General features: G+C 46.4%; 1 protein-coding gene across 6 annotated transcripts in view; it reads left to right on the top strand.

Annotated features, from left to right (window-relative positions):
• Window positions 1–21,528, top strand: part of CEP164 (centrosomal protein 164) — an 82,928-nt gene extending 61,400 nt beyond the window's left edge. For 5 of the 6 annotated variants that reach the window (XM_074304158.1, XM_074304157.1, XM_074304154.1 and 2 more), the window contains 19 exons: window positions 2,132–2,341; window positions 4,351–4,482; window positions 6,398–6,614; window positions 8,200–8,277; window positions 9,738–9,869; window positions 10,280–10,402; window positions 11,422–11,565; window positions 11,974–12,057; window positions 12,229–12,297; window positions 12,646–12,821; window positions 13,487–13,616; window positions 13,941–14,008; window positions 14,516–14,723; window positions 15,659–15,766; window positions 16,679–16,790; window positions 17,259–17,624; window positions 18,508–18,574; window positions 19,513–19,635; window positions 19,824–21,528. In XM_074304158.1, the coding sequence (XP_074160259.1) occupies window positions 2,132–2,341; window positions 4,351–4,482; window positions 6,398–6,614; window positions 8,200–8,277; window positions 9,738–9,869; window positions 10,280–10,402; window positions 11,422–11,565; window positions 11,974–12,057; window positions 12,229–12,297; window positions 12,646–12,821; window positions 13,487–13,616; window positions 13,941–14,008; window positions 14,516–14,723; window positions 15,659–15,766; window positions 16,679–16,790; window positions 17,259–17,624; window positions 18,508–18,574; window positions 19,513–19,635; window positions 19,824–19,920 (2,644 nt within the window). In that variant the 3' untranslated portion in view covers window positions 19,921–21,528. The remainder of the gene's footprint in view (window positions 1–2,131; window positions 2,342–4,350; window positions 4,483–6,397; window positions 6,615–8,199; window positions 8,278–9,737; window positions 9,870–10,279; window positions 10,403–11,421; window positions 11,566–11,973; window positions 12,058–12,228; window positions 12,298–12,645; window positions 12,822–13,486; window positions 13,617–13,940; window positions 14,009–14,515; window positions 14,724–15,658; window positions 15,767–16,678; window positions 16,791–17,258; window positions 17,625–18,507; window positions 18,575–19,512; window positions 19,636–19,823) is intronic. The other variant, XM_074304156.1, reaches the window with a different exon arrangement.
• The last annotated feature ends 4,215 nt before the right edge of the window (window positions 21,529–25,743 follow it).

The following is a 25,743-nucleotide window of genomic DNA, read 5'->3' as shown; positions in this document are numbered from 1 at the left end:
TCTTGGAGATAGTGAGTCCTCCTTCACTAGTTGTAGAGGACATTCTTGGTTGGGCTGAATGGCCTCTGGGGGTCTTTTCTAATGTTGGCTCAGATTTTGTAATGTGGCTGACATTGCTTATGGTCTCAGATCTCTATTGAAATGTTTCCCAAATCCAGACACTGGGGAAAGAGGAAGACTAACCAGAAAGTAGCCCTATATACCCTACATTATTAAGGTATGCAAACACACTTGTATTTGCAGGCTCGGTGCACACTGGCACTTTATCTGATGCTTCATCTCTTCTGCAGCATCTGTCCCTGGAGCCCCACATAGTTAGATAGCCCACAGGGGAGAGAAACATTAAAAGGTACCATCTCAGGAAAAAATGATGCTTTCAGCCAGGGTTGGAAATGAGTTGGAGAGTTGATGAGGCGGAGAGCTGCGGAGAGAGAGAAGCTGTTTCAGAGGGCAGGATTCTCAAAGGAGGAAGGTGGCAACAGCAGCCCATCTGACATCCGCATTGGTAGGACTTGCCAGGGCAGTCAGACGAAGCCAGTGTGTGTGAAGTGGGCCAAAAAAGACTTGAGAAAGAGGGAACCTGTGCTGTAACCTAGTACCACTCCATGGTTTTGGGAAATCAATCAACAAGAATCTTAATGATTTTAGCAAGGAGATAATGTAGTCCTATCTTGCTCCTTCATCCAGGCATGAAGGGATCCAAGTTATAATTTCTAAGCCCCTCAAATACCATTTTCTCCCACTATTCTGATCTGTCACCTCCCATCTGTTGTGTTGCTGGAACTGAAAAGAGGAAAAATGGGATTCTGAACCCCATGCTTTCTAGTGTAACCCACAAGACTTATGCTGAGCATCTTCTCTGACACTGATAGTTGATTTCCTTTTGGTCTTTTCACTTTTTTCATAGGTGGCTGCTTAGGCCAACTTTGAGCCATTCCTTCATCTTGAGACTGTACTTAATGAGATATGACTAAAAAGTCAAGAAACTGGTTTTTATAACAAATGAAATAAATAAACAAATGAAATGAAGCCAAAAGGAGCTTATCTTGATCCTTTCCACTGAATCTTATCCAGATTCAAGGTTATAAGGTTAGGGGAAAAAAAAAAACTATTTACATCCAGAAACCAAGAAACCCACAGTGACTCAGAGGGGTTATACTGGTTTTGATGTGATATTTTTGTTAAAAAAAAAAAAAAAAAAAAAGTTATCCTGGAACTGCCTTTCTCATTATGCCAGCTTGTTATTGGAAGTTCCCTATAAAAAGAATTATCCCTTTGAACAGATATGGTCTGGGAACTGCCGCAACTCCCTCTTCCTAGGGAAATGGCTGGAGTGTAGTACTGGAGATCAGAAGCTTGGATTTTAATTCTGGATTGGACATTTACTAGCGATGTGCCCCAGGGCAAGGAGTCATGTAACCTCTCAAGATTTCCATCTGTAAAATGAGAGGGTTGGAATTGATTGATAACCTCAAAGATTCCTTTCAGCACAAAATTTGTGATCTTATGATCTCCTGCATTAGAAAAGGTTTTCAGCCAGAATCCCCCTTTCTCATAAAGGTATGAGAAATTCCCTGAGCAGTAATCAGGGAAGCTTTAGAATTCTGGGAACTGGGCTGTATTCTTTATATTAGGGAAATAATCTCCTGTTTTTCACTGGCTTTTTATATTCCAAGATAGAAAGCAGTTTTGGAGGACTGTTTTCAGCCTAATGATGTGAAACTCAAATAGCATATCTCCCATGTAGAGAGGGAAAACTAGAACTGGGTTATCTAGGGGGTAGGATTAGCTAGAGATAATGCTTTTCTCTGCCTTCCCTAGCTACCAACCTGCCATTAAAGGGTATGTGTGTTAAGTTTTCTGGGAATCAAAGATGTGCCATCTTGTCAGGACCTTGGTATTTTTAACCAGAGAACATTATAGATCAGCTGTTTACCAAGTTGATTTATGCTTCGTCTTCAGACAGTGGGAGATGTATTTTTGTTCTCTATGTGCCTTATATATCTCATATATGTATCTATGTGCCTTTATAATATGGCTCCACAATTTTTATGTTGTTTACATGCTGTAGGCTAATAAGGGTCCATATGTTATATCATGTAACAATGTGCTACTCTCTGCCTTTGATTAGAGTTGTCCCAGAGCCCATAATCCCTCAGAAGCAGCCCTTAGAAGATTCCCTAAAGGTCATAGAAGAGAAGACAGCTCAGGATCTGGAGCAGGAGCGGGAAAGATTGTTAGAGGACCGAAGAAAGAAGATGGAGCGGCTGCGGGAGGAGCTGTGTCAAGAGGAAGAAGAGGAGATGATGAAACTTGAGCAGCAGAAAGACAAGTCCCTCAGGTCCTGTTCCTTTCCTTTGGAGAGGAAGACTTTTGGGGTCTGGTATTGAGATGATAATGGCAGTAATGCTCATATGTGAGTTGCCATGTTTCTTTTCTTTAGACCAGAGTGATAATTAGGTTGCTCTTGTCCTGGAAAAACTCATAGAATCCTAGATTTGTAAGGGTCCCTAGATCCCTAGAAGTCATTTAGTTCAGCTTTTACCTGAAGCATGAATCTCCTCTACAAACTTCTCAGGCAAATTCATTCAGCTTCCTTTTGACCTTCAGTAACAGAAAACTCATTCCCAGTGGAGTCTATTTTGGATAGTTCTAATTGTTTGGAAGTGTTTCCCTATATTGTCCCAAAAATTTCTCTGTAATTTCTACCTAGTTCTGCCCTTTAAACTCAAGTAGAATAACAAATTAAGTTCCTCTTTCACTAATAACACTTCAGATATTTGAAGATATTCAGTTGATTTGCCTTCTAAGTGGTTTCTTCTTTAAGTATACTTCCCTATTGTTTCAGCTGATGGGTATTTGGCATGGTTTTTGGGTCCTCTCATTATCCTGATCTTTCTTTGTTTTACCTAAAATGAGGGACTAAAAACTGAGAATTGTATTCCAAATATTCTCTGACCAAGTCAGGGGTCAGCATATTACCCTACCTTGGTCTTGACACTGCTTTTATTATTGTCACCATAGATTATATTAACTCCTCTGGCTGACATGCTTCAGTGTTGATTCATTGGAAGCAGTGGTGTAAATAATCCCAGACCATTTATATTTGGCTTTGGAATTGATTCTGATCCTTTTGGCAGCAGATTTGCCTTAATCATTTTATGTTGCTCAACCCAATATTAAAGTGAGCTTGAATTTCGTGAGTACAAACCAACTGACAGTGAAGAATCCAGGCAGCTTTAGAAACATGTTATATAAATTGAAAGAAGCCAATCTGAGATTAAACAATCATAGGCTCTAATCTAAAAATCAGATAGTCTATAGGTAGATAATCAAGAGTTGTCTATCTTTGGTTTGGGATGTTACAGTTTTGAGATTAAGCAGCCAGCATTCTACCTTTGAGACAAAAGGGGTGCCCCCCAAATTATCCTTCCTTTCCTCTTGCCAAGAATCAGCAGAGGGAAGGAACATGGCCTCAGTTGGAAATCACTAATGGCTGTTAAGTTTGCAGATTAGCCATCCTGCAGGCTTACAGCAAAGGCCTATTGACAGCAGAGGAAATAAATTTAAAGTCCTTGCAACCCTTCCTTCCTTCCTTCCTTCCTTCCTTCCTTCCTTCCTTCCTTCCTTCCTTCCTTCCTTCCTTCCTTCCTTCCTTCCTTCCTTTCTTTCCTTCTTTCTTTTCCTCATTCAACATTAGCCCTTGCAAAACCTTATGTGTCAATTTTCCTTCTCTTCCCCCATGCCCTCCCTTAGATGGCAAGTAGTCCAATACATGTTAAACATGGTAGAAATATATGCATATATATTTATTCAATTATCGTGCTGCACAAGAGAAAAAGTGAAGCAAAATAAAATGCAAGCAAACCACAACAAATAGAGTAAAAATGCTATATTGTGAATCATTCTTAGTTCCCATAGTCCTCTCTCTGGGTATAGATGGCTCTCTTCATCACTGAACAATTGGAATTGGTCTGAATCATCTCATTGTTGAAGAGAGCCACGTTCATCAGAATTTATCATTGTATAATCTTGTTGCTGAGTACAATGATCTCCTGGTTCTGCTCATTTCACTCAGCAGCAGTTCATGTAAGTCTCTCCAGGCCTTTATGAAATCATCCTGCTGGTCGTTTCTTACAGAACAATAATATTCCATAACATTCATATACCACAATTTATTCAGCCATTCTCCAATTAATGGGCATCCACTCAGTTTCCAGTTTCTGGCCACTACAAAAAGGGCTGCCACAAACATTCTTTCATATACAGGTCCCTTTCCCTTCTTTAAGATCTCTTTAGGATATAAGCCCAGTAGAAACACTGCAGCAAACTCGTCTATGTTTCTTTCAGGTTTCTGAGAGAGCAGCTCAAAAAAACAGCTGAGGAAGAAGAGGCTCGAGTAAAGGAAGAAGAGAATCAGAAACTTTCTCATCTCCAAGCTCAGATCCTAGCCAGTACAGAAACACAGGAGAAACAAATTAGGTGGGAATTGTACTATGAGCTTCCCAGACTCCGTTGAGAATCTTTCCTCTATTTTACAGGATAAATTGGGGCCATATGCCATGAAATCCCTCTTTTCCCCTCTTCTTCATCTCCATTACAGGGTGCTTTGTGCCCTTTTCTCTTCCTTCATCCCTGTCTTACATGGTAGTTCTTACCAAGACTGATGCTTCTTCTTGCTCACATAATCCCATTTCCTTCAATAGATTGTCCCCTCTGTCATCCCTGTTCTCCCACTTATTTTTAATGTCTCCCTGCCTACTGTTTCTTCCCTATTGTCTAAAATCATGCTTATCTCCCCCCTATTGTCCAAAAAGCTCAAAACCAAAGCCTGCTCACTTTGATCCCTCCATTCCTGCTACCTGTTATCCTATATCTCTTCAGACCTTTGTGACTAAATTCCTTTAAAAGGCTTATCTGTGATAGATGCCTGGGTTTTTCTCACAATCCAACTTCCATCTTCATCATTCCACTGAAATTGCTCTCTCCAAAGTTACCAGTGATCACTTAATTGCCAGATCTCGTGGCCTTCTTCCAATCCAATTCCCATTTTCCTCTTTGCTTGCAGCCTTTGACACTGTGAATCACCCTCTTCTTGAAATTCTCTTTTTGATAAGCTTTCAGAACACTTATTTCTCTTGCTCATTCTCAGTTTCCTTTGCTGGGTCCTTATTCAGAACATGCTATCTAACCATAAGTGTCTCTCAGGGACCTATTATAGGCCCTTTTCCTCTTCTCCCTATATATTACTTAACTTGGTGATCTCACCCGCTTCCATGGATGGACTATTTCTGTGCTGATTTTCAGGTCTATGTCTCCTGCCAACTTCTCTGTTGGCGTCCAGTCTCACATCTCTTAACTACCTTTCAGACATCTTGAGTTGGATATCCAGTAGATATATTAAACTCATTGTATCCAAAATTGAACTCATTAACTTTCCCCCTAAACCTAATTCACCTTCCTTTTACTGTAAAGGCCAATACCATCCTTCTAATCCCTTGAGCTTTCTAGCAGTCATTTTCATTACCTTTCACCCCTCTCATAAGTATTCTATTACTAAGGTCTGTCTATCCTATCTTTGCTGTTAACATCTCTCAAGTATGGCCCCTTCCTTCCTCTGATACTGCTGCCACTCTAGTGAAGGCCCTCATCCCCTATCACCTGTCCTAGTGTGGTAGATCTGTTGCTGGTGGATCTGCTTGCCTCAACTCCTCCCCATTCCAATCCATCCCCCAATTCAGTCACTAAAGTCATTTTTCTAGACTAATAGATCCACCCATGTCATTCCCCTTCTCAGTAAACTCTAGAGGCTTTCTGTTACCTCTAGGCTGAAATACAAAATGCTCTGTCATTGAAAACTCTTCATATCCTAATTCCCTCCTACTTTTCCACTCCTCTTATACCTCACTCCCCCATTCTCACAAGTTCTCTTCAATCTAGTGAGACTGGCCTCCTCCCTGTTCTATGAACTAGACGCTCCATCTCTTGGCTCTGAACATCTTGGCTCTCTCTTTCTCCCATACCTGGAATGTTTTCCTTCCTCATCTCTGCTTACTAGCTCCCCTGGCTTCCTTTAAGTTTCAGCTAAAATCTTTTCTTGGCCCGCCTTTAATTCTAGTGTCTTCCCTTTGTTATTTCCTATTTATCTTGTAAATAACTGGCATGTTTTATATGTTTGTTCATTGTCTTCTCCCTCCCCAATTAGATTGTATCTTGAGGACAGGGGCTGTCTTTTGCCTCTTTTTGTATCCCAAGCATTTAGCCCAGTGTCTGGCACAGAATAGGCACTTAACCCATCTTGGCTGGCTGACTGAGTGACTGAGAATGGAATCTTTAGTCTCAGGAAGCTCTGTCCAGTGGTGCTCACTGATATCCCCTTGCCTTCTTGTCTCTCCAGGGCAGAGCATGAAGCTTCACTGAAGAAAATAAGAGAAGACTTGGAGTCACTGCAGCGGACGGAGTGGTCTACTTTGGAGCAGAAAAAGAAGCAGGTGTTAGAGAGGCTTAAAGAGGAAATGGAGGATAATGAAAAGAGAGAGAGGGTCCTCCTGAAAGAGGAGAATGAAAGGGCCATGAGTCAGTTGAAGGAGAGACTGGAAGATGAAAGGAAGGAGGTATGTATGTGTATGTCTCACTAGAGACCCTTGGGTATGGAAACTCTTATACTGCTCATCCCTGGAATTGCTCTTGGTTCACTTTGTGAGAAAGAAAACAGGTTTGAGGCCCAGGGCCCAGGTCAAGGTGAGGAGGAAAACCAAACACTCATCTTTAGAGGTTGGAATAGAACATCTGGAGACGGGTGACATTGGACCCGAAGCCCAGAAAGGTTACCCTTGGGAGTGATGGACTTTGAAGCAGCTGGAGAGTTCTTCCCTCAGAAGATAGGGTGTGCCCTCATGAATGGTGGCACATCAGAGTTTGGGGAAAAATAGACTCATTCCTTGATGATCTGTATCCACTTTAAGTCTCATCCACCTTTAATTAGAGCAGCGTCTTTTGGGGAGTTCTTCCTTACCTTTGTCCCACTGGGGTAGCAAGATGATCTCATGTTAGAGCCTCCTCAGCACACTTTTGTCCCTTCTTTTCTTCTCCTTTAGCCAACTAATATTCCCCTCAAATAAATATTAGAGTAAGTAGAAGACTGGAAATTTGACCTGTACTGGTGTGACCCTGGCCAAATCACTTAATTCTCAGTGCTCTAGGTCGGGACTTAAACTTTTATCATTTACCAACCTCTTTTCATCTGAGAAATTTGTATATGACTCCAGATTATATATATAAAATAGATATACAAATCAAACAATAGATATACAAATCAAACACTTACTGATAATAAATCATAATTTTGTGACCCCATATTCAGTTATGTGACCCCATATGGGGTTGCAAACCATAGTTTAAGAACTTGAGCCCAAGCAACTCTCTTAAGAGAATTTGATGGTGAGCAGATACTGCTCTGTATTTGGAGAGGAGCTTTCCTCAATTAGAATTCCCAGTACTAAAGAAATCACAATGTCCCAGCCACCCAAAATGGCAAGTTCTATGAACTTTTACAAAGGTTTTTCCAGGGACTTTGGCAGTTGATTAAGGGAAAATGAGCTCTAAATGGCAGCAATACCCAAAGCTTTGTACCTTTTGGAAGATTTGGAGCTGAGAGGCTCAGGGGAGTTAGTGACTTGTTTTTTTCATACATTTCTTTAAACTCAAGAGAAATATCAGTTTGACTATAATCCTGCCCACAACTAAGAAAAGCTAGGGAGTCACGATGGCTTTTTGGATACTTGCTTGATTATAAATTATAGAAATTAGATGAATAATTTCAGAAAAACAGAAGCACGTGTGATTCTTTAGGCCACAAATGTATTACTGTTAAACTTATATGCTATTTGACCATTTAAAAGATGTTTTATCTTATTTGGTCCTCAATGGAATTTTTTGAGATAGTAGCAAAAGTAGTCTTAATCCCATTTAACAGATGAGGCGTTAACTATTTTATCCATGATCATACATTTAAATAATTGTAAGAGCTGGAACTCAAATTCAGGTCTTCTGACTCCAACTCCAGGGTTTTTTCTAATATACCATCAGCCAATGGGAAGCGGTTTGATGGGGTGGTTCCTTTTTCTTGACAGCATCTAGTTAAGAACCCCATCTGCCTATACTTTCTTTACTGCTCCTTAATTGCTTCTGCTTCACCAGGCCATGGCAATGTTGGAAAGAGAACATGCAGCTAACCTGCAGAAGTTTCGAGCCTCGGCTGAGGAGAAACACCGTGAGGTGAGATTCTTCCTCAGAACTGCCCATCCTAGTGAGCTAGTTTAGAGGCGGAGGAGGCTAGGGAAACGTGCTGCCACAGGGCCACCTAGAGAGCTGTTGGATGCTGGTCACAATATAGGTTGGCAGAGGAGGCCCCCTCAGTGTCTATTTCTCCTGGGTGTGCTCACAGAGCATGGCCTCTTTCTTCTTCCTCTCCCTATATTCATTTATGTCAGATTACGTTGGTTCTGGCTCCCAGCACCTCCTAGGATGCATGCCTTCCTTCTCTCCCTTCTCACTGCCACGATTTTAGAGAAGTCCTTCCTACCTTATCCCGACTATTTACATTAGCGTCTTCTCTTATTTTTCTTGCTATTTTTTTTCTCCTTTCCATTCTGTCCTCTATATGGTTCCCAAAGTGAACTTTTAAAGCCCCAAGTCTGAATGTGTAATTACTGCTTAGAAACCTCTGAGGCTCACCTCCAGGATCACACAGAGTCTCAGCAACCCAGCATTTAAAGCTCCCCTAGGCTGGCTCTGGCCTGCCTTTCCAGACATTTCCTAGACAGCCCTTCACACACATTGTCCTTCAGATGAACCGATCTCCTTATTCTGCCTTGAACTTGGCTTTCCACCTGCCTTCCCTGTCCTTTCAGTCCTTCTCTGCCTTTTCCTCTTAGAATCCTTAGCTTTTTCCAAGGCTTCTCCACGCAGGTGCCACCTCTTGTGTTTCCTTCTCCCCCAAGCCTCTGACTTGTTAGAGCCCTCTCCAGTGTTGCCATCTGCCTGTGGAATGTAAGTGCACAGTGGGCATGTGTTTATTGTATTTATTTTATACTTATTTACCTATTTGTTGTCTTTGCGTGGTGAAAGTAAGCTCTATACCAGCAGCTGGTATTTGTATAAACTTTTTTAAGGTCTGCACAGTTTTGCACAAATATTATCTCAGTCCTCACAACCACTTTTGTGGAGTGGGTGCCATTATCATTCCATTGTACAGATGGGAAAACAAGCTGATGGAAGTTATATGGCCTGCCTGTGTTTACAAACAAGGGTGTGGCTGAGTCAGGATTTGAATTCAAGTTTCCCTAATTCTACCCATAGTGCCAGCCAACTCCCTCACATTTCTTGGGGGTGAGGACTGACTCATTTTGCCACCCCAGCACCTATTTCAGGGCCTGGCAGATAGTAGGCATTTGATAAACGGCAGTGGCTATATAAGAGCTTAATAAATGTTGATGAGGTAAGCCTGACCTGAAGGCACTGCCAGGGTCCTCATTTTGTCATTGGTTTAAAGTTTAGAGGCTGTGTAGCCAGGCTCCCCTTTTTACAGATGAGGAACCCAAGACCATGAGCAATTATTTAACTTGTCCTGGGTCACACAGATAGCAAGTTGAACAGCTGGGGTTTGAGTCAAGTTCCTTTTGGCTCCAAATCTAGCATCTTTTTCTTATGCTCACAGTTCTCTGCTTCTTTCTCAGGTCATTGCTGGTCTGAAAAAGCAGATAGAGGAGGCCCATCGGAAGGAGGTGGCCCAGCTGCAGGAAGAGCTGAGTCAGGCAGAGCAGAGAGTCCAGCAGAAAGCTTACCGAGTGACGGAGTATGAAAGAGAGGTGAGGACCGCTCTTGGCTGCCCAAGGGGCTGCTGGTGGGGAGTGGTCTCTTGGGCTGCCTGTGCTGAGCGATAGCAGAGAGCACCCCCACTAAGCGCCATCCTTCCTGCTGCATGCATCTGCCTTGGGTCTCCCAGAGACTGCCTTAAGGGTCCCCCTCCCTTATTCTGTGGCAGTGTGGTTCTCAGGATGAGAACCTAGGTCTCATCCTAGGCCAGATGGGCCTCGACAACACTCATTCTGACAGCTAGGATTAGGACACACAGACCAATTTTCAGACTTATTCTCATCGCTCCCTTCCTCCCTCAAAACTCCCCTGGCCTAAAGAAGGGATGTCTGTGTGTTTGTGTCTACCTGGGCCTCTGACCCTGCCCAGTGCTGCCACTTTAGTCTTTCTGGGTCTATTGCAGCTCAGTGACCTGCTGAGAGAGAAGAGGGAGGACGTGGAGAAGGACCATGAGCGGAGGATGGACAGAATGAAGGATGAGCACCAACAAGTGTTGGCAGAGACCAGGGCACAGTATGATGAGGAGGTAAACTGCCTGCAGGTCCCCTTGTATGTGGCGAGTGGCCTAGAGTGGGCAAAGCTCTGGGACTGACTATCAGAGAACCCCCCAACAGGTGGTGGATAGAGAAAGAACACGTGGGGGGATGAGCAACATTGTCATGCAGGTGCTGGTTCTGGAAGCCTGCTGTACACAGCTTGCCCTCTGTGAGCCAGGGGCCCTGGCCTGCCTCCTGTCCCTCCTCAATCTCTGGCCTCTGGGCCTTCCCACTTGCCCTCTACCTCCAGAGCTCCCTGTCTCAGACTTGCCTCGTGATCCTCCTGATGTTCTTCTGGGCCCATCTCAGGTCTCTCCTTCTGTTGGAGACCTTTCCAGCCTCCCCTCTGAGACGTGTCTCTGTGCAAATCTTTTATGTGCCTAGTTATTGGAGTCAGGATTCTTTACTTGCTTGTATCTGGATTCTGGATGTTTGTAACTTAGAATAAGCACTCAGTGTCTGTGTGTCAGCTAGCTGACTGACTGGTTTGTCCAGGGTTAGCTGTCTCCGGGTAGTAGGGAACACTCTCTTCAGTGGGAGAGCCTAGAGTAGAGCCTGGACCACCACTTCTCGCTGTATTTGTGTATGAAAATGAGCATGCTGGTCTAAGTGGTGCAGTTTTCATTCAGTTCTAAGCCATTTGAATCTCTAAGTTATGGGTTGGAGATCTTGAGTGACAGTCGTGGGAGAGAGGGTATGGGCACGAAGATATGTTAGGGGCACCCAAGGAGTGGGGGTGTGTGGTGTGGTGTGTGTGTGTGTGTGTGTGTGTGTGTGTGTGTGTACACATGCATGTGTGGGAGTAGAAGTGGGAAATAGGCTGAGAAATTTAGCTCCTTTCTCTTTGACCTTTTTCCTTTGTAAGGAAGGGCTGGCTTTAATTGTATTTAGGAAGTCACTGATCTTATTTGCCCGAGGTTGGGGACAATACTGTGGCCCTTGTATCTACACATGTCTGTTCTGATCCTGGGACATCTCACCCAGTCATTCCTCTTGGTGCCTCTGGTAGGAAAGGAAGCAGCGAACAGACCTTCGGACAAACTTGACAAGTGAGATGGAGCGCCTGAGGCGAGCCCACGACCGGGAGCTGGAAGCCATGCGGCTAGAGCAGGACAGGAAGCTCAATGAAATGCAGCTCCGACACCGAGAACGGGTGAGTGAGGGCCCCAGGGATGCAGGGGGGAGGGAGCATCCTCTTCCATGGCTAGGTCGAGCTGGGCAGTCACCGGCGCCTGGTTAAAGGCAATGGCAGAGCAGTTTCTAAAGGAGGCATTTTTTAACCATTCTACCTACTTTGGGCCTGCTATGTTTTCTGTAATTTAATTCCTGGATGAAGGGTCTTTGGAATACTCAGCCGCCCTCTGGCCACACTGGTAGAAGCATGGAGGCAGAAACTGCTTCTTTTGGTTCCATTGGGAAAAGGGTGTAACGAGTTTTGGTGAGATGGTGGGAGGAGGGACCATCAGGTAAAGTCTAGGGAACTCTGAGACCCTGGTTGCCCCACCCCCTAGCTTCACATCATTGCTTATGTCCCTGGCCTTTATCTCCATCTTCTGTCTAGGAAAGGAAGCTCCAAGATTTAGAAGCAGAGCTTGAAAGCAGAACTAAAGACGTTAAGGCCAGATTGATCCAACTGGATATCCAAGTAGGTGGCTTGTGGAGCCAGTGTTGGGATGTAGATCAGAGTTCCCAGCATGCCTTCATTCTAGCCTTGCCTTTCCTAATGGGGAGACCCTGACCAGATGTCTCCTCTGTCCCCTGTCCCTGAGAGGTCATGGTGGCCAAAGTCCTCATTGTTCCTTTAATCTTCTCATAGGAGGACACCGTCAGAAAGAAGAAGCAGCAGCTTCTAGATGTAGAGAAACAGATTGCCCTGGAGAGAGAGGTCTGTTGGATTCCATCCTTAGTCTTCTCTCCTTTGCCTGCTTTCTCCTTCTCCCTGTTTGTCTCCCTCCTTCATTCCTCTGGTCCAGTCCAGAACACTGGAGTTCAACACCAAAATGGAAAAGATTTTCCATATCAATACTATAGGATGGACACTAGGTAGTCAGGACTGTGATGGAGAAGAAAACAAGCCCTGTACTTGTACAAGCAGCAGAAAAAAATGTTTGTTCTTTCTCCTTTCCTACCATATTTCCCTAGGTTCTACCTTCCAGAAATATGACTTTTCCCTAGTTCTCCCATGGTTTTTCTCTTTGGGCCCTAGAAGGCTCAACTTTCTTTGTGCCTTCAGGAAGCCACATCCACCCACCAGAACCTAGAGGAAGCAAGGAAGGAACAAGCCCACTTGGTGGAGTCCACTCGGCAGCTGCGCCGAACCCTGGAGGAGCTGAGGTCTCGGAAGACTGAGCTGGAGTCCCAGGTGGAGGTCCTTCAGACCCGGAGTCAGAGGCTGCAGAGACGGATCAGGTGGGGGTTCCAAAACACCTTAGCCCACTATGTGGGCCCACCCAGCTGTTTTACTGCCACATGTTGCTCATATGTCACTGGCATGGAAATGAAATGTACATTCTGACAGCTGGCCCCCTGGGTGCGTGGGGGCAGGGAGGTCTCAAAGTAACTGAGCAGTGATGGCTCTGCTCCCTCAAATCCCGGAGAGTGTGATGTGGGAGGAGCAATGGTGGGTAGGATTTCCTGGTCTTCATTTAGCAGCCCTGAGAGAGAAGTGAAGGAATAAATATTTCTATAGCAGCTACTATGTGCCAGGCAGGATAGGAAGAGCTTTACAAAAATAATCTCATTTGAGAGGGAGGTCCTTTTATTATCCTCATTTTACAGATGAGGAAACTGAGGCTAACAGAAATTAAGTTATTTGCTCAGGATTCACATAGCTGAAAATTATCAGAGGCCAGACTTTTCAGCTGCAGGTCTAGCGCTTTATCAGCTGCTGTGCCAGGCTGTCTCCAGCCCCAGCTTCCTCCTCTGCACCAGGGCTTATGGACCACAGGAGTGAGCTGGGGACAAGACCAGCATGAGAAGTGTGTCAGGCAGGTGTTTGCTAAATGATGTGGGGGGAGATCAATGGGACCTCAGCCCTTTGTCCACAGACATGTCTCCCTCACTCTCTGTCTCAGTGACCTGGAGGCCGAGGCCCAGAGGAAGAAGGACGCTCTAAATGAGCTGACCATCGAGGAGACTGCTGCCGCCTCTCCTCATCGCGAAGGGGAGCTCCACCTGGAAGACCTGAGGAAGTCCCTTGGGAAGGTGAGCTGAGCCCTGCTCTTGAGATGGAGGAGGACGCTGGCTTAGTTTAGAGGGAGCCTTTAGAAACTTTGGGTTCTACCTGCTCGTTCCCAGACCTCGGGTCTGTGCCTCCGTCGCTGCCTGACTTTTCCCCATTTCTTGAGCTACCTGGGGTCTTTCCCTTTGGCAGTGACTGGCTAACTTGGCGAGGCCTTGTCTTGAGTTACCTGCTCCCAAACAGGTTGAGGCTGCAGATTTGGTGAGGTTGGTGCCTCGAGACCGTTCCTGTCTGCAGTCTGTGGACTTTTGGGGCCTTACTCTCCTGCTATTGATCTTTTCTTTTAGACCCCCGAGAAGGAGCCACCTACCACCGTGTCCCCGAACAATGAGGAAAGCCCTCCCCAGTTGGATGAGTAAATATTGGGGGCACCTTTATGTTCTGTGTATAGTAGGTACTTAATAAATGCTAGGGGGGGGTTCAAGTGAAAGGAAGTTTACCACTGGCAAGGTTGGAGATAGGGGCGGGTTCTCAGAAGAGGGCCAAGGAAAGTTTGCTGAAAGCTAGAGAGCTGTCTGTCTTTTCTCCTCCTTGGCATTCCAGGGGTTCAGAGTCCGACACAAGGGAGAAGTTGGGTTTCTGCCCCACCGCCCGTGGGCTTGCTCCCCCCCCCCAGAGGGTCAGGAAGGAAGGACAGTGCCCGCACGTAGTGCTTCTCTTACAAGTGCTTCATGACGGGTTGGGTGGGTCCCAGCCCTCCTCCCCATGACCCTCTCTCAGCCGTCCCCGGGTACCCTGCCACAGCCGCTCCACTAGTGACTGTGGGCCCAGAGAACCTCGTGGGTAGAAGAGCGCTGGGAATTTGCCTGCACACCTTGAAGTTCCCCCTGACTCTCCCTCATCCTGGCCTGTCTTCCCACAGCATTCACCAGTACCTCTCCTCAGAGGGCGTGTCCATCCGCAGTGCCAAGGAATTCCTGGTTCAGCAGACACGCTCTATAAGGAAGCGCCAGACGGCTCTCAAAGCTGTCCAGCTTCAGTGGCGCCGTGATGTAGCTACTGCCCAGGTGACTTCTGAAGACTTGCCCAATTCCCATAACCTAGAGGATATACGAAAGAACATAGAGGAGGTAATGAGGCCTGAGGGTGAGGTGGGAAGGAAAAGATCCTTCCTTCTGCAGGGTGTGACAGGAAGCTCCTCCGGCCGAGGAAGGGATGGGAAGGCTCTTGGGGCCCTTCTGAGCATGGGCTTAGGAAGATTCTCCCAAAGGTGATCAGATTCTAGGGAGAGGCCCCTGCCAAGCATGCAGAGGTTAGGCAAGCTAAGGTGGGCTTCTGACACACGCACCGTGATCAGGGCACCTCTTGGAGTCTATAAAAAGAGACTGTACTGTTTTGAACTGAGGCAGCTAACGCTGGACTTAGAGTTGGGGAAAACCCAAGTTCAAATCCTGTCTCAGACACATACTAGCCATGTGACACTGGAAAAGTCACTTAACCACTATTTGCCTCAGTTTTCTCAGCTGTAAAATGGAGATCATGATAGGACCTACCTTACTGGGTGGTTGCAATGATGTGTTACAATTCTTTGCAAACCTTAAAGTATTATGTAAATGCCAGCAGTTACTATTACACTTGTTACTATTATTGTAACAGTCTTCATTATAAGTTGATTCTGAGGCCTTTTCTTGCAAAGAATACTTTTCAGTGTAAGTCAAAGACTTAGCCCAATAGGCCAGACCACTCTGATATTGCCAATAAAGCAAAGCCTCTTGGGATATTTCAATCCTCAATCAGAAGACTAATGCTTCGGTTTGCTTAAAATCAATAGCCTGTGATACAGTAGGGGTTGGAAGGGCAAGGAAAGAGTCCTGTGGCTGACCAAAGGCCGAGCCTTCAGCATTGACAGAGAGGCTGGCAGCCCCTGGATCGCTTAACCGTCAGGCTAATGAATGCTGCCGCCTCGTCGTCCCGCCAGCCATCTGCTCCCTCCCTCTGGCCAGCTGCATTGCTCGGGACCCGTCACCACTTTGATTCTCTCCCCATTCCTTTTTACCTGCGGCAGGAGACAAAGAACCTGGATGAGATGAAATCAGCCATGCGCAAGGGCCAAGTTCTGCTGAAGAAAAAAGAGGAGAAGCTGAGTCAGCTGGAGAATTCCCTTTGGGAAGAGGTACGGCCCCTCAAGCCGGTGCTTAGGGTGGAAGAGCTACGAGTGGGGCCTTCCGATGATCCCTGCCGTGAGGGAGGAAGCTCTGGGGGTCCAGGATCTGGGGAGAAGGTACAGGAATACCCGGGCTGGGTTTGAGATGGATTAAGGGCAGTGTCGTGCCTGAATCTGCAGTCAAGCTCGGGACTTCTGGACTTCCCAGCTCTATGACCTCAATTCCTCTGTCTGTAAAACCAGAGGGTGGGTTAGATGGCCCAGCCGTGTCTGCCCAGCAGTCCTCTCCTAAGGCGAACCTAAATGTGGTGCAGGCAGAGAACACAGGATTTGGAGTCAAAAAGACCCAAATTTAAACTCTCGGTGCCTTGGTTCCCCCATCTATGAAGTGAGCAAAATGAGAGCCCCTGCTACCTAAGAGTGTGAGGAGGACCAAACGGGCTAGTGTAGGAAAGCACTCGGCAAACCTTAGTCCTACAGAAATGTCAGCTCTTATTATTCACTATTAGCATAAGTGTAAATATATTCGCTGCCAAAGAATCTGCTTTCTGTGGCCCTCTAGGCCTTTGTTTTGCGTTAAGGGGCATGTGTTAGCTACACTGAAGGTTCAGTATGGCAATGACCTACAGACATGGGGGGGGGGGGGGTGTCGGAGTCAGGGGAGGAGCAGGAAGGTTCTCAGATCTTGCCCCCAAGGGCACTGGTCTGTCATCCTGGCTCTGGGGTCAGGCCCTTGCGGGTAAGAGAACGGCTGGTCTTCTGTTGGCTGCCCTTCTGTAGGGGCCCGACAAACCGTGCTGAGAGCTGTGCGGTGGTGTGTGGGCCTCCTCACCGCCCCCCTCGCCCCCCACGGACCCTGTAGGTAGGAGTGCATGGGGCCCACGAGAAGGAAGGGGGCTAACTGCCGCTTTCTCCAACTAGCTTTCAGATGAGGACACAATGAAAGGAGTTTCCTGTAGGAAGGTGGTGGCATTTGATCTTAGTGATTTTGAAGACCTCAGCAGTACAAGCTCTGAGACCTCTCTGCCCCAGGGTGAGCAGTGTGTTTGGCTGGGGATGGGATGGAGGCAATTGGCTCTGTAGTTTTTATATAGCCTCGGGGAGGAAGGTTGGGTGTCACCCTCCACCCCTCAGCTCTACTTAGGGTTCTGTGGTCCTTGAGATTCACTTCCTCACTGAACTCTCTGCTCTCTGGAGCCCAGCTTTCAGAATTTCTCCTCTGCTGGTCCTGGCCATTTAATGGCTGAAACGTCTTTCACCCTTTCTGACTTCTCTACTTCTGTCGTATCCTGGTGTTTGGGGAATCACTGTCTGTCCTGCAAGGCATGGGCCCCATTCAGCTATGAACCTGACTGAACTTTGAGGGTTTTCTCTTTGGGCAGACTTTGAGATGATTCCCAGCTCTGTCATACTGTGTGGCCATTATGAGAAGCTAGAGATGTTACATGTTTGGAGGTGGCCCCTAAATCTCTCCTTTACCACTGACGTCTTTTCTTTTTAGGGGATCCAGTGTCAAACATTCCTTTCCCCCATCTCAACAAGATCCAATACTTGAGCAATTCCTTACAGAGAATCACCAATGAGCTCAATGGAGTACTGAGTGTCTTGGGCACCCTCAGTGTTCAGCCATCCCCTGTCTTAACTTCAACCCAAGTCCAGATACCTCCCCTGCCCTCCAAGATCACCGCCGTCTCCACTAACCCTTCTGTGACCAGAGTGTCAGCCCCCACCCCTGTGGCTCCCTCCACGACTATCCCTCTCCCCAATCGATGGGCTTGGAGCCCGGGAGTGAACCCTGGGCTCTCCTCTTCAGTTGCTCAGTCAATGGACAACTTTCTGGTGGAGAAGTGGCACAAATATTTTCCAGGTGAGTTTCCCCCCAGGACCCTGTTCCTAGCCTCCAACTGATTCTGCCTGCCCCATCCCCATTAACTGTGTCTTCTTCTTGGTATGGTTCACCAGCCAAATGATGGACCATTTGATGAAACTGAACACATTGGTCTCAGAGTTAAATGAATCTGTGAAATGGAGAATTTGGGAAGCTGTAGGCTTCCCTGGAAGTTGGCCTGGAAGATGGTCTGATGGAATGCTCTCCCTGGACGTTTGAGCTGGGCGTTACCTATACCAGGGCATCTTAAACTTTTTCCACTTGCTACCCCTTTTCATTTAAGAAAACTTTACATGACCCCAGCTATAGAGGTGTATACCAGGGGTTTCCAAACTATGGCCCTCGGGCCAGATGTGGCCTGCAGAGGATATGCACCCGCCGGGTTATGGCAAATGGGCCGAGGGGCGGAGACAGTGTGAGCTTTTGTTTTTACTACAGTCCGGCCTCCCACAGTCTGAGGGACCTGGCCCCTATTTAAAAAGTCTGAGGACCACTGGTATATACAGTAGGTATACAAGTCAAACATTTACTGGTGATAAATCATAATTTCATAACCCTCACATTCAGTTACAAGATCCTAAATGGAGTGATGACCCACAATTTAAGAAGCTACCATCTCTATACTGTCTCTAAGCAAGGATACCACAAATGTCTATACCATCTCTAACCACAAATATTTCTAGTACTCAGAAGATATGAGGGATTGGGGAATCCCCTCTCATTTCCCCATTGGAAAAATTAAATATTTGGAAATGAAATGGGAAAAGGCCCCCGCTTCCAGAAGAGGCAGCTAGATTAGAATGAGGTAGCAGTTCAGGTTGAGTTCCTGCCTTTCTGTAACTACTTTCTGGATATTTTTCAGCTGGAGTCCCATTACTTAGTGGCAGCCCAACTCCTCTGGACAACAGGTTGGGCTATGTATCTGCCAGGTAAGCTTCCTGCCCTCTATTCTGAAGTCACTTCTGTGGGATTTAGGCCACTTCCCATTTCTTTCCAAGGGATGGGACCTTTGGGGAAAAGCACGTCTAGTCTGTCTCTCAGAAAAGGTGGGGAGAGGGCCCCCATTAGCAGGCCTGCCCTTCCCCCCCCAGATCTGGGCAAGTCAAGACTATTCCACATCTGCCCCATCACTTGCAGACCAAGATCCCACTGCCACTAAAAGAGGCATCCAGTAGATGGAAATCCAGGGGCAGATGCCCAGATGCCAGAGCTTACCAAGTCCCTCTCTAAAGGCTTCCCAGTGGGGAAATCTATCTCATGACAACTGGGCATGAAAAGCTCCCTGAAGCTGGACTCCTTGTTGCCCTCTCTAGCCTTTCAGACAGGTCTGTTGGCCTGCCCTGGGCACCCCTACTCCCTCCTCAGCTGCATCCTGAGCAGGTTGATGCGAGGGCAGTGACTTAAGCCGATCACGATTTCTCACTCTTTGTTGGTACCTCTTTGCCAGTTATTCTGCACTGCTCCCCCCATTCCCCCTTTTTCTCCCCACATTCCTTCACAAAAAGCATTTTGGCTTGCTTCCAAGGGTGAGGGGGCAGGGGGTGCCTGGGCTTTGCTCTAGGGGCTGGCCAAAAGTGCCCAGAGGAGCACATCTAGATCTAAGCATCAGTGCTTTCCCAGGGAGGAATCTACCTCTTTTCCTTCCCTGTTCCTGGAAAAAAAGATTGGGAGTGGAGGAGGCTCTATGATGGGAAATGGACCCAAAGTCCGGCAGCGGCTTACGGCTGGCTGCTTGTGCCTTCTGGGGCCTGGGATGGAGGGCAGGAGCATGTGAACCAAGCTGGCCCTGCAGTCCATCCTCTCCTCGGTTTCCCCTTTCTGTCTACTCTCTTTCCTTTGGCACTTTACCCGTGGCTCGGTGGCTCAGTGAGCAACTCCGCCAGCTGCACCGCTCACACTCCCAGCTCTCTCAGAGTGGAGGTGCCAACTTTCAAGGCATGATTGAATCCAATAGGAAGTGGCTGGAACACATGAAGAAGGACCCTAAGGTGTATCCTTTCAGCTTATCCCTTTGCCTCTGTGTGTCCCCTTCTCTGTGGGAGAGGCTGGGGTAAGTGCAGTGGGGAGAAAGGACGGGTGGGTGCCCTGCACCCTGGGGGGTTCTGAGGGCACTTCCCATGACCTTCACTGCCTCTTTGCTCCAGAAAACCTAAGCTTTTCCTTCACTAAGTCAATCAGATCCTTCTTCTCCAACACACCCAAGCCCTCTTCTGCCTCAGGCCTGATGCAGCTGGGCCTGGATGAAAACCATAAGCTGAAGGTGTACCATTATTAAGGCCCTGGGCGGTGGGGCTCAGGGCTCTCCAGGCCCCCCTTCTCTTAGACCAAGTGCCTAAGGAGCTTCCTGCACTTTATTGTCCCTGATCCATCATTCCTCTGCTCTACAAACCTGGCCCCCTCAGGACTTTGGGGGAAGGCATAGAGCGATGTTGGGGTAGAGGGCAGTGGGAGGACTGTAGCAAGCCCCACCCTCTGAGAACTCCACAGTGTGCCCCAAATGGAAAAGTGTCCATGACCCGCTGGGGCCTGCATTGTCATGCCGGTACGGAGGAGGTACAGCCCCAGTGGGAGGAAGGATGGGGCGGAACGGGATACTTTCATGGGGACCTAATGTCTGAAAGCCATGGGAACCCCCTTCAGGGAGTGGTCTTAGTCCTTCCAGGGGACTCTCTCCCTTGGAACTCTAGGGCATTTGGAAAAGTCCAGAGTAGCCATTTTTGTAACTCTTGATGTGTCCCTGGGCAGATCAGGGTATGGATTCATGCCCTCTCCAAAGCACGTTCACCTTGGGACATGGTGCTTCTTGGGGACTGGCTCCCTTCTGAATCTGTCTCCTTTGAGCTAATACCTCAGCAGCAGGGCTCCAGGCCCTCTTTTTTTTTTTTAAATGCTTCCTTTTTTGCACAATGACTAGAGTTGTCTCAGGTTTGTGGTCAGCTTTACAGAGCCTCTCTCTGAGGGTGATTGATGTGGGGTCCCTGAGAAATGAGGCAAACGAGTCTTTCCTCTGTCTTTGGTGAGCTTGCCCCATGAGGGAATCCTTGTCCGCCTCTGTCCCCGGGTTCCCAAGAACAAGGTCCTGTCCTTGGGCTTGGACAAAGGCTTGGGGATCAGACTCCAGGGGAGGAGGAAACTGGGGCAGACTTTTCTTGGGACCATTCCCTGACCCCCAGATAGAGAGAAAGCCATTAGAAAAGGGGCCGGGTGTGTCCTCGGCCGCCTCCCAGTCATCTCTTCTGCTTCTCAGGTCACCTTGAGTTTTTGTAGCCCTTGCTTTCATCCTACCTTTTCTCACCAGGCTCTTTGGATAAAATATTTGCATTTCAGCCAACACTCTTTTTTCCCTCTTCTGACCACTCCTTCCTTCCCCCCTGCCCTCTCCTCTAAGCTTTCCAGTTTTGCTGTAGACAATGAGGTGTCTGGCACCAGTCAGAAGTCCCTGCATGAGGGGGCTGGAGAGGAGGGTTATCAGAGGGGGGGCTCCCGGCAGCTCCCCTTCAATCAGCCCCCAGACAGACGCGTTCCTGGATGGGCTTTGGAGGGGACTCCTGCGAGCTTGTCTCACCATTTTGAAGAAGTCAGCATTTTTCTGTCTTCAAGGCTGTGGAGTTGTGCTTAGCCCTCCTCAGCATGGAAACCAGCCTCTCATCATCTTCCTCATGGAGGAGAATTCTGGGGACCAGATTACTTTTTGCCGCCCCCCCCAGGCGCTACACTGAGGCATGAGCCTCTCCTCCCTGAGGAGTCCCTTTGGTTACTTGACTGATGCTGTGTGGTTTAGGAATGGCTCTTGTGTGCTTAACAACTGTGTGACAATCAATCCAGCTTGTCTTGCCCCATGTTTTCTATATCAATTAAACCTCCATGGGTCATTTTTCTATAACTCTGTAGTGTGGATCATGTTTCTTTTTGAAAACTGTCGGCACCGCCTCCTTAGGGTGCTGGGGTAAAGGATGGGTTGAGAGGGGACCCTTCTACTTCTCAGGGAGGGTTCTTGGGCCCAGATTCTCGTGACTCCCAGAGCTGGGGTTTGGCCCAATCCTCTGGGGAGATAGCCGCTGGCTGCCGGCCTGGGAAGTCTGGGAAGGGCCCTTCTGTGAGAACACTGTGGACTCAGAGAAACGGCCACTGCCCTGGGGGCTTGGCAAAGGCTAGGTGCCCACCCAGCTGTGAGATCCTTGGGGGCCACGCGGGGCCTGGGCTGGATGGCTCGTGCTCATAGCTCGCTGTCTCCGGAGGGCTCCTCTGCTGTAGTCATCTCCTTTGGGCACCTGGGATCCCCATCATTCATACATTCATTTACTCCGTGAATTTACCTGTGCACACCACTGTGGGAGGTTACATAGGGGCTTTACAGCCTCACCCTGAGGATGATGATACTCACACTCAAGGTTCTCTGAGGGGGCCGGAAGCTGGCCGACATCAGCAAGAGGAAATGTGGTAGGAATAAATGTCAAGTCTGCACTTGGATGAAAGCCCAGGGAAGGGAGGGATGGGGTGGGCGGGACACTTTCATGGGGACCCCCTCCAGGGAATGGTCTTAGTCCTGGGGGCGAAAGCCCAAGTAGGGGAGGGACGAGCCCAGGCGTTGGTTTGTGGGCAAAGGGAGTTTCATGGATTGTTGGTCTGTGGACCCTATGGCTGTCATCTCTCCATCCCTACAAGGGTTCAATAATAGGCTCAGATAATATACCAGGGATGAATTAATTGGGCAATTGGATTTGATGGCTTTAAAATGTCTTTCCATTTCTTAGGATCTGCTGATTCTTATAAATGCCATGTGAATGGTGCAGACAAATGCTTCAGAATTTCAGGATGATGGACAGACCAACATTTCTCCCCCTTTGTCCCCTCTGCTCCTTGTAAGACGGGCCCTAAGTGAATATCTCCTGAGCATGTAGCAAGCATGGATTTCTTACCAAGTAGGGTCAGCTGCAGTCCTAAGGGATACAATTTTGTCACAAGATCAAAAGTGCTTAGGCTTGAAGGCTTAGTTACAAGGTAGTCTGTCCAGGTATTTTGGGTTTGCTTATTCTTAAAAAAAAAAAAAAAATTCAGTGATGACTTGCATCCCGGGAGCCGCATTTGGGTGCTTCAGAATGATGCTAGGTTCTAAGGTTACTGAAGAGGATGAACAGAGGAATGAATATTTTGTCTGCTCAGGAGGGTCCAGTAAACCAAGTGTCCTGGAACTGGAGTCTACAGACGTGGATTGGAATTCTGCCTTCTTAACTGCCTGTGTGATAATGGGCAGTCATCCAGCCTTCTTTAGCCCATTTTCCTCACCTGTGAAAGAAGGGGTAAAATTAGTCAACCTCTACATCCAAGATCCTTACAGCTCCAAGTCTGTGACCCAGGGATACTCTGAAGGACATCCCTGCTGGCGTAGGACGGATGGCGCTGAGGGAACCCCACTTCTCCCCCAGAAGCCATAGAGCTATCTCTTCCCCATCTCTTGGTTTTTGTTGATGTTTTTGGTTAATTCAGAAATATCTTTTGTATATATAAAATATATCTTTTTTTTTTTTTTTCTGGCTGCCTCAGTGAATGGGAGAGGGAGAGAATGTAGAACAAAAAATAAAAAAATAAACTAAACCTGTGATTTCATTTGTGTAAGATACTCTTGGTGGGGAACTTCCTCTGCCCATAGGATTTGAGCATTCAAGGAGTTGCTCAGGGCACTGAGAAGTCAGGTGACTTTCCCCAGAGTAGTTATACAGCTACTATGAGTCAGAAGCTGGGCTGGTACCCGGCTGACTGAGAGCGGTTCTCTACACCTTTCTTTCTTTTTTTTTTTTTTTAATTTATTTATAATATTATCCCTTGTTTTCATTTTTCCAAATTATCCCCCCCTCCCTCCACTTCCTCTCCCCATGACAGGCAATCCCATACATTTTACATGTGTTACAGTATAACCTAGATACAATATATGTGTGTAAATACCATTTTCTTGTTGCACATTAAGTATTGGATTCCGAAGGTATAAGTAACCTGGGTAGATAGACAGTAGTGCTAACAATTTACATTCACTTCCCAGTGTTCCTTCTCTGGGTATAGTTATTTCTGTCCATCATTGATCAGCTGGAAGTGAGTTGGATCTTCTTTATGTTGAAGATATCCACTTCCATCAGAATACATCTTCATACAGCATTGAAGTGTACAGTGATCTTCTGGTTCTGTTCATTTCACTCAGCATCAGTTGATGTAAGTCTCTCCAAGCCTCTCTGTATTCCTCCTGCTGGTCATTTCTTACAGAGCAATAACATTCCATAACCTTCATATACCATAATTTACCCAACCATTCTCCAACTGATGGACATCCATTCATCTTCCAGTTTCTAGCTACAACAAAAAGAGCTGCCACAAACATTTTGGCACATATATGTCTTTTTCCGCTCTTTAGTATTTCTTTGGGATATAAGCCCAATAGCAGCAATGCTGGGTCAAAGGGTATGCACAGTTTGATAACTTTTTGGGCATAATTCCAGATTGCTCTCCAGAATGGTTGGATTCTTTCACAACTCCACCAGCAATGTATTAGTGTCCCAATTTCCCCACATCCCCTCCAACATTTGTCATTATTTGTTCCTGTCATCTTAGCCAATCTGACAGGTGTGTAGTGGTATCTCAGAGTGGTCTTAATTTGCATTTCTCTGATCAGTAGTGATTTGGAACACTTTCATATGAGTGGAAATAGTTTCAATTTCATCATCTGAGAATTGTCTGTTCATATCCTTTGACCATTTATCAATTGGAGAATGGTTCGGTTTCTTATAAATCAGGGTCAGTTCTCTATATATTTTGGAAATGAGACCTTTGTCAGAACCTTTAACTGTAAAAATATTTTCCCAATTTGTTACTTCCCTTCTAATCTTGTTTGCATTAGTATTGTTTGTATGGAAACTTTTTAGTTTGATGTAATCAAAATCTTCTATTTTGTGATCAATAATAATCTCTAGTTCTCCTCTGGTCACAAATTCCTCCCTCCTCCACAGGTCTGAGAGGTTCTACACATTTCTTGAAAATTTGAGATATGTGTGTTTTTAACACCTCAGGTGCTAACGGTGTTAGAGCCAGAAGGAGGCTTAAGTGTCCTCCAGTTCAGGAATTCTTAACCTGTCTGAAAATATTTCTATTTTGATCATTGTGCTTCAGTATAATTGGGGATTTTTGGTAATTTTTGTGTGTTTTATGCATTTAAAAACATTTTTTTTAGAAAGGGATCTATCACTTGTGATGAAAAATGCTCTCCATCTCCAGAGGAAGAACTGATGGAGTCTGAATGTAGACTGAAGATAATTTTTCCTTATTTTTCTTGGTTGAGGATTTTTTGGGGGGTTTTTTTGGTCTTTCACCATATGACTAACATGAAACTATGTTTTGCATGTCTGCACATATATAACCTATATCAAATTGTTTGCCTTCTCAACGAGGGGGAGGGCAGGAAGGGAGAGAGAGAATTTGGAACTCAAAAAATTTTAAATGAATATTAAAAATATTTTAAATGAATATTCAAAATGAATTTTATATGTAAAGGGGGAAAAAATAAAATATCAAATTTTAAAATGGAAAGTTCATCTACAAGCTTCACCAGGTTGCCAGAGAGGTCTAGAAGCTTCTGCTCTGGTTCAGTGATCTAATTTTAGAGATGAGAACAAAGGTTAGGTAAAAGGACTTAGCCAAGATCACACCGGAAATGAGTAATGTGTGGAATGCTCATGGAATGACAGATGAAGAAACTGAGACCCAGAGAAGAAGTGATTTCTTCAAAGTCCCATTGCCAAGGAACTACTGACAAATTTGGTTCTGGAATCTGGGCCTCCCAGCTTCGGGTCCAGTGTGGTTTTTATTAATCGGCAAAGCTTTTAGAGTAACTCCTCCTGCTGTGTCCTATTTCCACCTCCCCTCCCCCTCCCAAAGCCCCCTACCAGCTGAAGGCAGCTCCGTTTCCCAAAAGCTACTTGGCATTCCCTTCCTCCCCTTAAATGTAAAATGAACCTGAAAAGTTCCGGGCTGCCCAAGTTGGGATGAATTTTTTTTTCCTGCTTCAGTGGAGCAACTTGTATTCATCATTTTCAGAAAAATCCAACACAGACGA

Source organism: Sminthopsis crassicaudata, chromosome 3 (genome assembly GCF_048593235.1).
Source record: "Sminthopsis crassicaudata isolate SCR6 chromosome 3, ASM4859323v1, whole genome shotgun sequence".
Classification (NCBI taxonomy): domain Eukaryota; kingdom Metazoa; phylum Chordata; class Mammalia; order Dasyuromorphia; family Dasyuridae; genus Sminthopsis; species Sminthopsis crassicaudata.
This window is presented reverse-complemented; position numbering and strand designations above follow the sequence as displayed.